Source organism: Protomyctophum bolini (assembly GCF_963924005.1).
Source record: "Protomyctophum bolini genome assembly, chromosome: 9".
Lineage (NCBI taxonomy): Eukaryota > Metazoa > Chordata > Actinopteri > Myctophiformes > Myctophidae > Protomyctophum > Protomyctophum bolini.
The window spans coordinates 2711560-2724059 of record NC_137870.1 but is presented as its reverse complement, the minus strand read 5'-3'; the positions used below and the strand labels follow the sequence as shown (position 1 = coordinate 2724059).

General features: G+C 46.7%; 1 protein-coding gene across 1 annotated transcript in view; it reads left to right on the top strand.

Annotated features, from left to right (window-relative positions):
- Positions 1-679: 679 nt before the first annotated feature.
- The window catches only part of LOC308321258 (RNA-binding protein Musashi homolog 2-like), a gene marked incomplete at both ends in the record, with an annotated part of 138848 nt that continues 127027 nt past the window's right edge, over positions 680-12500 (top strand). Inside the window, one exon of the mRNA XM_080772097.1 lies at positions 680-780. Coding sequence (XP_080628223.1) covers positions 680-780 — 101 coding nt within the window. The remainder of the gene's footprint in view (positions 781-12500) is intronic.

Below are 12500 nucleotides of genomic sequence, written 5' to 3'. Positions count from 1 at the left end.
TTGAGGGGGAACCGTTCACCCTGCACGGTGAGCACTATAACAGACAGAAGTCTGTTGAGGGGGAACCGGTCACCCTGCACGGTGAGCCCTATAACAGACAGAAGTCTGTTGAGGGGGAACCGGGTTTACCCTGCACGGTGAGCCCTATAACAGACAGAAGTCTGTTGAGGGGGAAACCGGTTCACCCTGCACGGTGAGCCCTATAACAGACAGAAGTCTGTTGAGGGGGAACCGGTTTACCCTGCACGGTGAGCCCTATAACAGACAGAAGCCCTATATAACAGACAGAAGTCTGTTGAGGGGAAAGCTTCAGTCATGATGTACACAATAAGTCTTCACCAGCAGCAGCAGCACAACCTCTAATTTGCAGAAGAAAAGGGCCACAGTATAGTCATTGAGAACGCAGTGATTGCGAACGCAGTGAGCACTTACTATGAGACCTAGCAGATCATGTCTGTCTGTCTGTGTGTCTGTCCCGCTATACGTCCAAATATGGAGTGTGTTGCATCAGCAATCACTCAGCTCCATATATGGGCACAAAAAGGGGCCAGGTCCACTTATACAGTAACAGCGGACAGACACACAGACATGCTCTGCAGGGTCTCAGCTGCGTTCGCTTCCCGCGTTTGCGCGTCTTACCCGGAGCTGAGGAGGAGCCCCTCTTATTAGCGCCGGCATGATGTCGGGGTCCACTTCATCTCTTGACATAATGGTGAGTGACAGCTGTGACATGGAGAAGGACTCCCCGGAGAGCAGCCTCTCTCCGTTGGGTCTCCTGGGGTTGGCCGTTTAACCCATTCTGGGCCGGAACCCCTTTGGCATCATGTTATGCTTTTAGCTATTGAAAAATAGCAGATCTACAAGCTCGTAGCGCGCCACCGAGTGGCGCGCTATGAGCTTGTAGATCTGCTATTTTTTGAAAAATCGAAGAGCGACTGACATAGAAAACATGTTTTTTTTTTAATCTGATCTCAGGTCAGAATGGAAAACTGTCAGGATGTATAAGACATTTTTAGAATCTGATCTCGGGTCAGAATGGAAAACTGTCCGGATGTAGAAGACATTTTTAGAATCTGATCTCAGGTCAGAATGGGTTAAGCGGGGGGGAGCCTCAGGTGTGACCGGTCCTCTCTGTGTGTTGAAGACTCAATCTGCTGCTGCACTCTTACATATACGGCCTCCACATGTCAGTCCTTCATCAGACTTCACTTTTAACTCTTTTATACTGTTATGGCAGTGCTTCCCCCCCCCCCCCAAACCTTTTCATGTCAAGGACCCCCCAAATTGGCCCCGTGGACCCCCCCCTAGGGACCCTAGTGTGTTAGTATATGAAGCACTCCCATGCAGTCTGTCAACATTGCATATAGTTTTTTAAGTCCTGTTTGTTGTCGTGGGGCATTTCTGAATTGCCTGCTTATGTGTTCCGGTAGTATATATATATATATATATATATATATATATATATATATATATATATATATATTGCAGCAAAGCCTTTTCAGTAGAGATGCACCGATCGATCGGCCCTCCCCGATCGATCGGGCCCGATCACGTCATTTTCAAAAGATCGGGATCGGGAAAAAAATATCGGGAAATATTTATTTATTAAATATTTTTTATTTTTATTTTTATTAAATCTTTCATAATTGTATTTAACGTTACAGAAGAAACGTGACCATCTATAAGTCTTAAAGTCATCCTCCCGAGTCTTTTGTTTTGTTTTTTTAATACAGATTGGTTCATAATAACAACAAAACATCCTCCTCTGAGTCGAAACAGCCTCTTGCTGCTGCTCCTAGGAAAACTTGTTGCACGACAGTGACGTTGGCCCTAAACAGCAGATCTGCAAGCTCACAAAGAGTTGCTTTCGCAACGCGCTGTGATCTTGTAGATTTGCTATTGGGCGACGAATGGCGACGTTCGTGTAACTTGCGTGGCTAGTAGGCTAATAGCAGAAAGCTAACGACAACAAGCGGCAGCGGCTGCACTGAAACAACCGACGCTTAAAGCGACTTTTAAAAAGAAGGAACCACAGAGAGAGAGAGAGAGAGAGATGATGAGGAGAATCCAGCCCTCGTAAAGACCACTCGGTGGAATAATTATTGATCGTCATACACAGAGACACACACAGCGGAGTAACCTCGAATCAACAGGCTTTCTAAGCACCGTCTTGTTCAGATCTGCTTCTGCATCTGCACTCGCTGTTTGAGTGCTAAAAAGGGAGAGAGAGAGCAAAAACAACTCGTTGTTGTTGCTCTGTCCACCCGGAGCAGGAGAAGAACATTCCGTCTGAAAAGTCCCAACAAAATACTCTATGTCCAATCCATGACTGTAGATAGAAACCCTTCTTCTAATAATATAAGCATAATATCTCATGCAGAGATCTTTATTGTAAACTTTTGTAAATGTTTTCTGTGCGACACGGAATCCCTCCTCTCCCCAGTGAGCTCTCCTCTCCTCCCTGCATGTTGCTGCGACTCTGCACCACGTGTGAGCGCATAGGTGCATTGTTTTTTCCCTTGAACATAATGATGAGGCACATTAAAATAGCAATATAAGGTTTTTTTCCCCCCTTTAAATAATGAAAAGGCAGAAATGTCTAATAAAAGAATATATGCTAAAAAAAGAATAAAAGATAATGCTATAAATAAACTTTTTGAGTGGTGCAAGCCAGTCCCTTGGACTTATGTGTGTGGGTGCCTGCCTGGCTGGCTGTGTATGAGCATGGAAAACAGCATGGTTGTTTTTTCACCACCTGTGTGCAACCTAACACACGCACACAAACACATGCCCATATTAACTGTATATGATGATTTCGTGTGTGCCAGTACAGTACAGTAGAGGGTACAGTAGAGGGACCGGCACACAGTAACTCTGTCATTTCTCAACCGTTTCGGACACGGGCTGGTGGCAGTTCGGAACCGTTTTAGTCCCTTTTTTTTTCTTACTGCATTGCCAAAATGTATCTGATCGGGAAGAATTATCGGAAATGATCGGAATTGTATCGGGAGCAAAAAAAAGTGATCGGATCGGGAAATATCGGGATCGGCAGATACTCAAACTCAAATGATCGGGATCGGATCGGGAGCAAAAAAACGTGATCGGGTGCATCTCTACTTTTCAGAAGGCCATTGACAAAACAAAACCTCCCCAATATATCCAACGCTCACAGGCTACACACCGAGGTCCCCTTTTAGAATGGAGAAGCGTTATCGCCCCCCGAGACCCTTTCCTGATTGAAATAAAGGTTAGATAGAAAGAAAAAGAAAGAAAAGTCACTCTCCCGCACAGTGGAATATGGGGATAAGAGGGAGGGGGGAGGAGGGGAGGGGGGAAGCATGGGGAATCCAGATATGGCATGTTCTCAAAGCCTCCAGTCCATCTCTCTCTCTCTCTCTCTCTCTCTCTCTCTCTCTCTCTCTCCTCTCTCCGCCAAGGCTCTTATCTCGTCGTTTCATATTTACTGGCGCCGGGGCTAATATCCCCCGCTAGCTATAGCGCCACCTACAGGTATAACATGCAGCTTCATGGTAGGAGATCCAACTGGTTTTAGCTGGAGTATAGCTGGATGACAATACGCCCGGCTAACTATAGACAGTGAGTCAGGGACAGCATTCTCTCTCCCTCACAACAACAACAACCCCCACGCTCCCAATATTGTCCATTTCCACCAGAGAGGTTGGCAAGACAATGTGTGAAATAACACTTATGGATGGATCTCTCTCTCTCTCTCTCTCTCTCTCTCTCTGTCTCTCTCTCTCTCCCCCCCTCCCTCTCCCCCATTGTCATCATCTCTCTCTCTCTCTCTCTCTCCTCTCTCCCCCCCATCTCTCTGTCTCTCTCTTCCTCCCTCTCCCCCAGTGTCATCATCTCTCTCTCTCTCAGAAGACACACCACCCATGAAATTGAGCCTTTCGATTATTGAATGTGATAAAACAACTCATAAAGGAGAAGGAAAAAATAAGACGGCGCGAGAGAGAGAGAGAGAGAGAGTCTGAGTGAAGGAAGGAGAGAGAGAGAGAGAGAGAGAGTCTGAGTGAAGGAAGGAGAGAGAGAGAGAGAGAGGAGAGAGAGTCTGAGTGAAGGAAGGAGAGAGAGAGAGAGAGAGGAGAGAGAGAGAGACACGGTGTGAAAGTGAGAGGGATTTGGCGAGAAGTAAATGTGGCTCATCTTTCTTCTGTCAACAAGTCGATCTAAAGACCCCCCCCCCCCCCACTCTCCCCTCCCCATTCCACTCAGCATCATCACCACCACCAAACCAACCACTTCTGTTTTTTCATTCCTCTCTCTCTCTCTCCTCTCTGTCTCTCTCTCTGTCTCTCTCTCTCTCTCTCTCTCCTCTGTCTGGAACGGTGTAACTCGTCCTCTCACCGTCTCGGCACATCTTTGGTGACTTCATCTCTCCCTCATCAGGCCCCTCCTCCTCCTCCCCCTCCTCCTCCTCCTCCCCCCCCCCCCCCCACCCCTCCTCCTCCTCCACCTCCTATACCATTTTTTTTGTTTCATGCTTCAGGTGCTAAATCTCTTTTGTTCTGCCTTTGTGGACACCGTTTGAAAAGCCTGGGCATCATCAGTCAGTTGTGAGCAGGAGGAGAGACTATCAGCCTCCCGTCCGTCTGTCCGTCCGTCCGTTATAACGCCATAAACGCTCCCCTGAAGCCTCCGCCGCCGCGGCTGGCGGGCTGGCGAAGGCTCCCAAGACAAAACGCCGCTGTCATGTTAATCCGAGCCTTAACACATTTAGGCCTGACGTTGAAATGTATATAAAAGTCTTCTAAATCCTGGCAGTTTTCTGAAAAAGCTATACGTTTCTATGTGAGTGGTGCTCAACCCTCAGATTTATCTATTTTTGGCCGCGGACCCCCATCTGAAAATATGTTGTTCCAACAACCCCCCCCAGAAGCAAAGATTTGAGTTAAAAAACGTTCGCACTGAAAGCATATATATTTCAAAGATTTGCAGCACATTTTCACGATTTTCCAAAAAAATAGCAGACCTACAAGCTCGTAGAGCGGCACTCAGTGCTGCGCTACGAGCTTGTAGATCTGCTATTTTTCAATAGCATATAAATGATAACATAATGCTTTTATAAAACATCAAAAGGGGGAGTTTTCCCGTCCGGAATGGTTTAATAAGCCGGAGGGATCGGCGTCGGGGAGCGTTGGCGGCGCGCGGCGGCGATGCGGCCCCAAAAGGGGCCCCTCTGCTTATCCAAACCTCGCCACAGATGACAGGTCTGAACATTGGATGAGAGGTGTGTGATGATTGGATGAGAGGTGTGTGATGATGGGGACAAGCTTTCAGGCTTTTCTTCTATAGCGCTGGCTGAATAACATGGCCCCCGTCTTCAGACCTGTCATTCAGCTGGAATAAAAAAAGACCCCTAATCTGAATTAACCCATTCTGGGTGGGAACCCCTTTTGGTGTTATAGTTATAACAAGTTATATATGTTGTGCTTTAGAGCTATTGAAAAATAGCAGATCTACAAGCTTGGCGCGCTACGAGCTTGTATAGGTCTCATGCTATTTTTGAAAAATCGAAAAGCGACTGACGTTAGAAGACATTTTTTTAGAATCTGATCTCGGGTCAGAATGGAAAACTGTCAGGATGTATAGAAGACATTTTTAGAATCTGATCTCAGGTCAGAATGGAAAACTGTCAGGATGTATAGAAGACATTTTTTAGAATCTGATCTCTGGTCAGAATGGGTTAAGGACTGGGCCCTTGCCATGGGCTTTGTGGGCAAATCTGTAACTGAAAAGGGAATTGAGTGAAAGTAAGCCCGACTTAATTCCTCCCTATCTATTACCGAGCATCTGAAAGCCCAATAATGGGGCACGCGAGACGAGGCTGTCTGTCTGTCAGACAGTTTGACTTGACGGAGATGGAGATTCTGTTTATTAAAATGGCAGGTGTTTTCATGGGTGGGCTATTTTCCCCCCCACTCTGTTTTATTATTCCATGGCATTTTCATTCTGATATTCATCAAGTCCCACAATCAATCATCCTCTAGCCTATTGCACATGACAAAAAATGTAATATTCGCTCCAAAACCCAAAGAGTAAAAAAAACTTCTTGATTAACCCATTTTGGGCCGGAACCCCGTTTTGGTGTTTTAAAAGCATTATGTTATACTTTGAAATACGTTGAAAAATAGCAGATCTACAGAGCTCGTAGGTCTGAAAAAATCATGAAAATGTGGCGCAAATCTTTGAATATATGTTCTTTCAGAGCGAACGTTTTTAACTCAAATCTTTGCTTCTGGGTGGGGGGGGTCCCTGGAACTACATATTTTCAGATGGGGGGTCGGCGGCCAATTGCATATATTTTTGGGGGTCCTTGACATGAAATATTGGGCACCACTACTAGCACTGATACAGAAACATGTCAGGATTTAGAAGACTTTTTTTTTATTTATTTCGACGTCAGGCCTAAATGGGTTAATACTTCTTCCTACGCACACGGAGCATAAATTGGGGTATATATGGGGCATGGGGGACTGACTCTTACACGCCCCACCACCATTGCTGGATGTTGCCCAAGTTTGTGCTCAGCACCACAGGTGGAAAGAAATAAAAAATAAAGAAATAACTCAGGAGAAAGTGAGAGCTATATATAGCGCGTGCACGGGAGGCGGCCGGCGAGCCTTAATTCTTCAGCTGTGTGTAGTTAGTATAGAAAGACCAGACAGGGAAGGGGGAGCACGAGTTAAGTCCGTTGCTCTCCCCAGGTTGGCGGAGGGTGTGTATAGAGCCCAGGATCACAGTAGACGTTTGGCACAGAGGTGAAAAATGGGTTACAAAATCGTGGGAAAAAAAAGACCAGAGAGAATCGTATTGCTTTTTTTTTCTTTTCTTTTTTTTTTTTTACATGACATTGCTGCTCTTGACCCCTCCTCCTCCCAAACAACCGTACAATAATGTACGGTTTGGCACTGGCCTCCTCCCCCTCAGTGGTATATCATATCATAAGCCATCGATCCCCCCCAACCGACCGTATATACTGTATAATATACCAAAGCAACACGACCAAGAATAGCCCATTCTGAACGGGAACCCATTTTGGTGTTATAGCATCATGTTATGCTTTAGCTATTGAAAAATAGCAGATCTACAAGCTCATAGCGCGCCACCGAGTGGCGCGCTACGAGCTTGTAGGTCTGAAAAATCGAAGAACGACTGTGACATTTTTAGAATCTGATCTCAGGTCAGAATGGGTTGATCAGACCAGTGTGTGTCCAGTGGAAACCTCGTATAGAATCTGATCTCAGGTCAGAATGGGATAGAGATGAGGAGAGGCAGGAACCCCCCCCCCCCCCCCCACGCGCCCCAACCCATTCCTACATGGCTGTATGCTCATCATCCTCAGCCACATGCCTGTTAACCCATTCTGACCTGAGATCAGATTCTTAAAAAAATGTCTTCTAAATCTTACACAGTTTTCTGGAAAAAAAACCCATGTTTCTATGTTGGTCGTTGTCAAACATTTTCATGTCAAAGTCCCCGAAAGATATATGTAATTGGCCGCCGACCCCCCCCATCTAAAAATATGTTGTTCCAGGGACCCCCCCAGGATTAAAGATTTGAGTTAAAAGCGTTCACTGTGAAAGGATATATATTCAAAGATTCGCGCCACATTTTCACAACTTTTCAAAAAAAAAAGCAGACCTACAAGCTTGTAGGGCGGCACTCGGTGCTGCGCTACGAGCTTGTAGATCTGCTATTTTTCAACAGCTAAAAAGCGTATAACATAACGCTTTCAAAACACAAAAAAAAGAAAAGAAGGGGGGTTCCCGTCCCGAGCGCGTTAACAGGCGCAAAATGAAAAGTGACAGAATGATATTTATTTTGAAATCAAAGCGACGGATAGGGGGCCCTTTGCCAGTGTGCTCTCCCCCACACACTCTGCCTATTTACATAGCAATTAGCTGTCTTAATGCCTTGGCGTTTTCCTGCTGATTAAGGCCATTACCATATATATGAGTGATTAGAGGCGTGCAATAAGGATGGCATTAGTGCGTGGAGACTGGAGTAGATAAACCTTGATCCACGTGTTAGAGAAATCCTCTCCTCCTCCTCCGCTCGCTCGCTCCTCGCTCGCATGCGCGGGGTTCCCTGTCGTTGCCTGTTGCTTGTTCATGTTGCCGGTGCGGTATCTGTCTCGTGTGTGTGTGTGTGTGTGTGTGTGTGTGTGTGTGTGTGTGTGTGTGTTCGTGTGTGTGTGTGTGTGTGTGTGTGTGTGTGTGTGCGTGCACACCCCTGGGGACGGCTGTATAACATTCCAGATAGACAGTTAGTATAATACTGTCCTTTTCAAAATACCTTCCGTCCTTCTCGTTTCTCCACTCCACGCTATATTTCTCTTAAGAGGGACATTCCGCCACAGAAAAGATGGCCGCGGGGCATAATATGGTGTCTCGATTGGGTGTTTTATCCGAACGTGTGTGCGGGCGGGCGTGTGCGCGCGCGTGTGTGTGTGTGTGTGCGCGTGCGTGTGTGTGTGTGGCAGTGAGCCTCCAAAGCCCACATAAATAAAACAGGGACTTTGTGAAAATGGCTCTGGCTCTGGTGTTCTCTCCTTCTCTCTCTCTCTCTCTCTCTCTCTCTCCCCTGCTCAGTCCATCATGCTACTGTACTACACACAGACATAAAGAAACCATCAGGACAAAGTCAACAGAACAGCAACACACACCATCGTGACATCCTCTCAAACCTTTGCGTATTTATACACGAGCTGGCTCTATACTCATTATCGGCAGGATAGAACATTTTATACTACTGTATGCCGTTTCACTCTGTGACTTTATGCACAACTCTACTGTATGTACTGTATGCCTCCACGACCCACACGTGTCGACCACAACCTGAACGTTCAAACTAAACTCTAGACCTACAGTATTGGCCACTGATTTCTCAAAGTGTGCATATGGTCCACCTGCGAAAAGTGGGATCAGTGCAAACGCGCTCACCAACAACCACCGCTCACTCTATTTTTTTCCCTTTTCTTCTGGTCGGAGACTATATATGTAGAGATGGCGTCACTTTCTCTTGTTATACGCTGATCGGGGCTGAAGGGGGTTGTCTAGTAGTGTCAACGCTTGTACACTCCAACAACACAGCCCAACCACGCATTTATAGCCTGGTTCACAAGACTCTTCCAGCACAAATGAATGGAAATGCGATTTCCAAGGGGGGAGTGATGGAGGAGGGGGGGAGGGGGGGGTGGGGGGGATTTAGACCAATTGATCCTTCAGGGGGAAAATTCCGCTTTGTAGCTTTCAACCCAGCCGATTTGCTGCTGCGATCAGCCCCAGTGGTCAGACGTGAGTGCAGAGCCAAGCGGGGGAGAGCGGTTAAGTGCTAGGTGTCTTGCACCATAATGGGACATCACATTGAACCATATTACTCCCAGATTGTCAAAGCAAACCGTTATACCTCCAAAAGCTGACCCGCTGTCTGTGTGGTTGTGCTTCGCGTCTGGGGATCTGTAACAATATGCCAATCATGATCCGACGGAGAAGACTGTGAAAGAGAGAGAGAGATACAGAGAGAGAGAGAGAGAGACAGAGATAGAGACAGACAGACAGAGGAGAGTTTCCCAGGTCAAAGCCTTAACAAACGGCATGTGGAGTGCAGCCCTCTCCTGTTTCAGGGGTAAGTGAGGGCCAGCGCGTTTAGGTTTCCAGATTGGGTTTCTGCGCTGATGGTTCAAAGAGACAATGGGCTCTGTCTGAATGGGGGGGGACTCTTATCTAGCCCATTCTGACCCGAGATCAGATTCTGAAAATGTCTTCTGTACATCCTGACAGTTTTCTGAAAAAGCTATGTTTCTATGTGTCAGTGGTTCTTTGATAAAAAAAAAAAATAGCAGACCACTATGAGCTTGTAGATCTGCTATTTTCAATGGCTAAATCATAACATAATGCTGACACCCAGGATGTGTTAATATCTACCCATAGCTGGTCCTCCGGACTCAGTTTGTTGCATCAATACTGTACAGTACAGCATCATGATCACATTTATATTCCATTATGAAAATCTGTGAAGTGACGTTTATTAATTAAGGTTTGTGTGTGCGTTTTACTGCATGTCAAACTAATGGAATGATCTAGAAGAAAATGTATTCTCTCTGAGAAGAGATTATATTTTCAAACGTGCACACGCACGTACACACACACACACACACACACACACACACACACACACACACACACACACACAGACACACACACACACACACACAGACACACACACACACACACAGACAGACAGGCCACAAAGCCTAAACAGCAGAGATAATTAAACCTTTTTAAGCACGTAACGAGCTTATCCGCGGTCCTGCTTGTGAAGAGGCAATCTGATGGACTCGTAATCCGTCCGTTTTTCATCTTTAGGCTGTCGTCGCACAGCGTGCACGTTTTAATACATTTACTGTGCATCCGCCCCACGTGCGTGCGTGCGTGCGTGCGTGCGTGCGTGCGTGCGTGCGTGCGTGCGTGCGTGCGTGCGTGCGTGCGTGTGTGCGTGTGTGTGTGTGTGTGTGTGTGTGTGTGTGTGTGTGTGTTCGTGTTCAGACCATCAATGTGGCCCAGTATAGTATACTATACTATATTTAGTGTACAGTAGTAACAGTACAGTATAGTATATATCATGGCCAAAGAGATTGGTAATTGGTAATCCACAACAGTTCCATTCCAGCCGTATGTGTGACCACCTCACAATGGAATCCATGGCTGTTTCTCTGTCCTGTCCTTCATGGACTAGACCTGATCATGACAGTTTTATGAACAATAACCATAACCCATGTTTCTATGTTAGTGGTGCTCAATGTATTTCATGTCAGGGACCTGGTGTTGGCAGTGTAGCGGCGGTGGTTTGTTGTGTTGGTGAAGCAGTGTAGTAGCTTCGCTTTCGACAAGCTAGCTCCTCCCCTGAGCCCCTCCCCCCCCCCCCCCCCCCCCCACCCCCCCCAAAACACACACACACACTGTGTTGTTTTGATGCGTCAGACATTAATTGCATTGTTTTCCACAGAGGGCCATCCATGCGCGCTGCAGCCCCAGTGCATGCTTAATCACCAGTGATAAAGAAAAATGAATGGAGCGTGCCATCGCATGGCCTGGAAGCTATACGTAGCTGTCTGTGTTCTAGCAGTCTGTCTAGTCTAGTCTAGTCTGTCTGTCGCTCTGCTCGTCATTATTTTGCGTTTGCTTGCTGGGGGGGGGGGGGGGGGGGGGGGCTTTGAGTAATACTGTCTTGTGAAACAAACAAACAAAAAAGACGTGTGCATTTTCTGTCAAGAGATATAGTTAGTTATACATCCATATAGGAGACGTACTTAGCTTTATACTTTGGAAAGTTGACAGCAGTATATTTCAATGTTTTAGAATTAATTTGGATATATAAAACATCTGCGTGATTTTCAAACTCTCCTTGTGTGATTATTATATGTCTGATGTCTTGGTACAGTGGGCACAGGACGGTTATAGGAAGTGTATAGCTCAGTCTCTACCTCGTTTTGTGTGCAGCGGCCTCTCTCTCTCTCTCTCTCTCTCTCTCTCTCTCTCTCCCCATTGCCTGTGTGTGTACTATAAGCTGTGTGTGCGTGCATTAGCAGTGTGAAATGGGGGTGTTATTTAGTGGAGATTTCCCAGCCTGCATATTGTGTCCTTGGGTTCCAAGCAGTGTGCTTTGGGGTTGCTGAACAGCTGCTCAGAGAGAGAGAGAGAGAGGGAGAGAGAGAGAGAGAGAGAGAGAGAGAGAGAGAGAGAGAGAGAGAGAGAGAGAGAGAGAGAGAGAGAGAGAGAGAGAGAGAGGAGAGGGAGAGAGGGAGAGAGGGGGAGAGGGGGAGAGATGGAGGACATGGAGGCCATAGTGAGAACTTGCTGACACCGCCAGTCCTTTCCAATTTGGTTATGCAAATGTGCTCCTCTGCTAACCAGCAGAGGAAGGCAATGAAGGATGCCTGGACCTGTGTGTGTGTGTGTGTGTGTGTGTGTCTGTCTGCATGTTTACCTTTGTGCTCGTGTGTGTGTTTGTGTCTGTCTTTCTATTCATTTCCCTCTGTTTGTGCTTGCATCTGTTTGTGTGCCTCAGTCTGTGTATTTGTCTGTATGTGCCTGTACCTGTTTACCCGTGTGTGTGTGTGTGTGTGTGTGTGTGTGTGTGTGTGTGTGTGTGTGTGTGTGTGTGTGTGTGTGTGTGTGAGTGCGTGTGCGTGTCGCACGCGGGTGCGTGCGCTGTACAGCTTGAGTTGGATAGGGTGAGAGAGAGAGAGATGCAGATGAGGAATAAGTGTGTCAGTGTGTAATGTATATCCCGTGGCGTGTCAGACCGGCGCTGTGTGACTCCATCAATCCTGTCGAGACAAACTGACGCAGCCTGTCACGGAGCAGAGTGTGAAGTATTCACAGCACTCTCATGGATATATATCTCTCCCATGTTTTCTATAGCGAGGCTTAAATACTGAACACACACGTACTGTACGTGTGGCGGGCGGC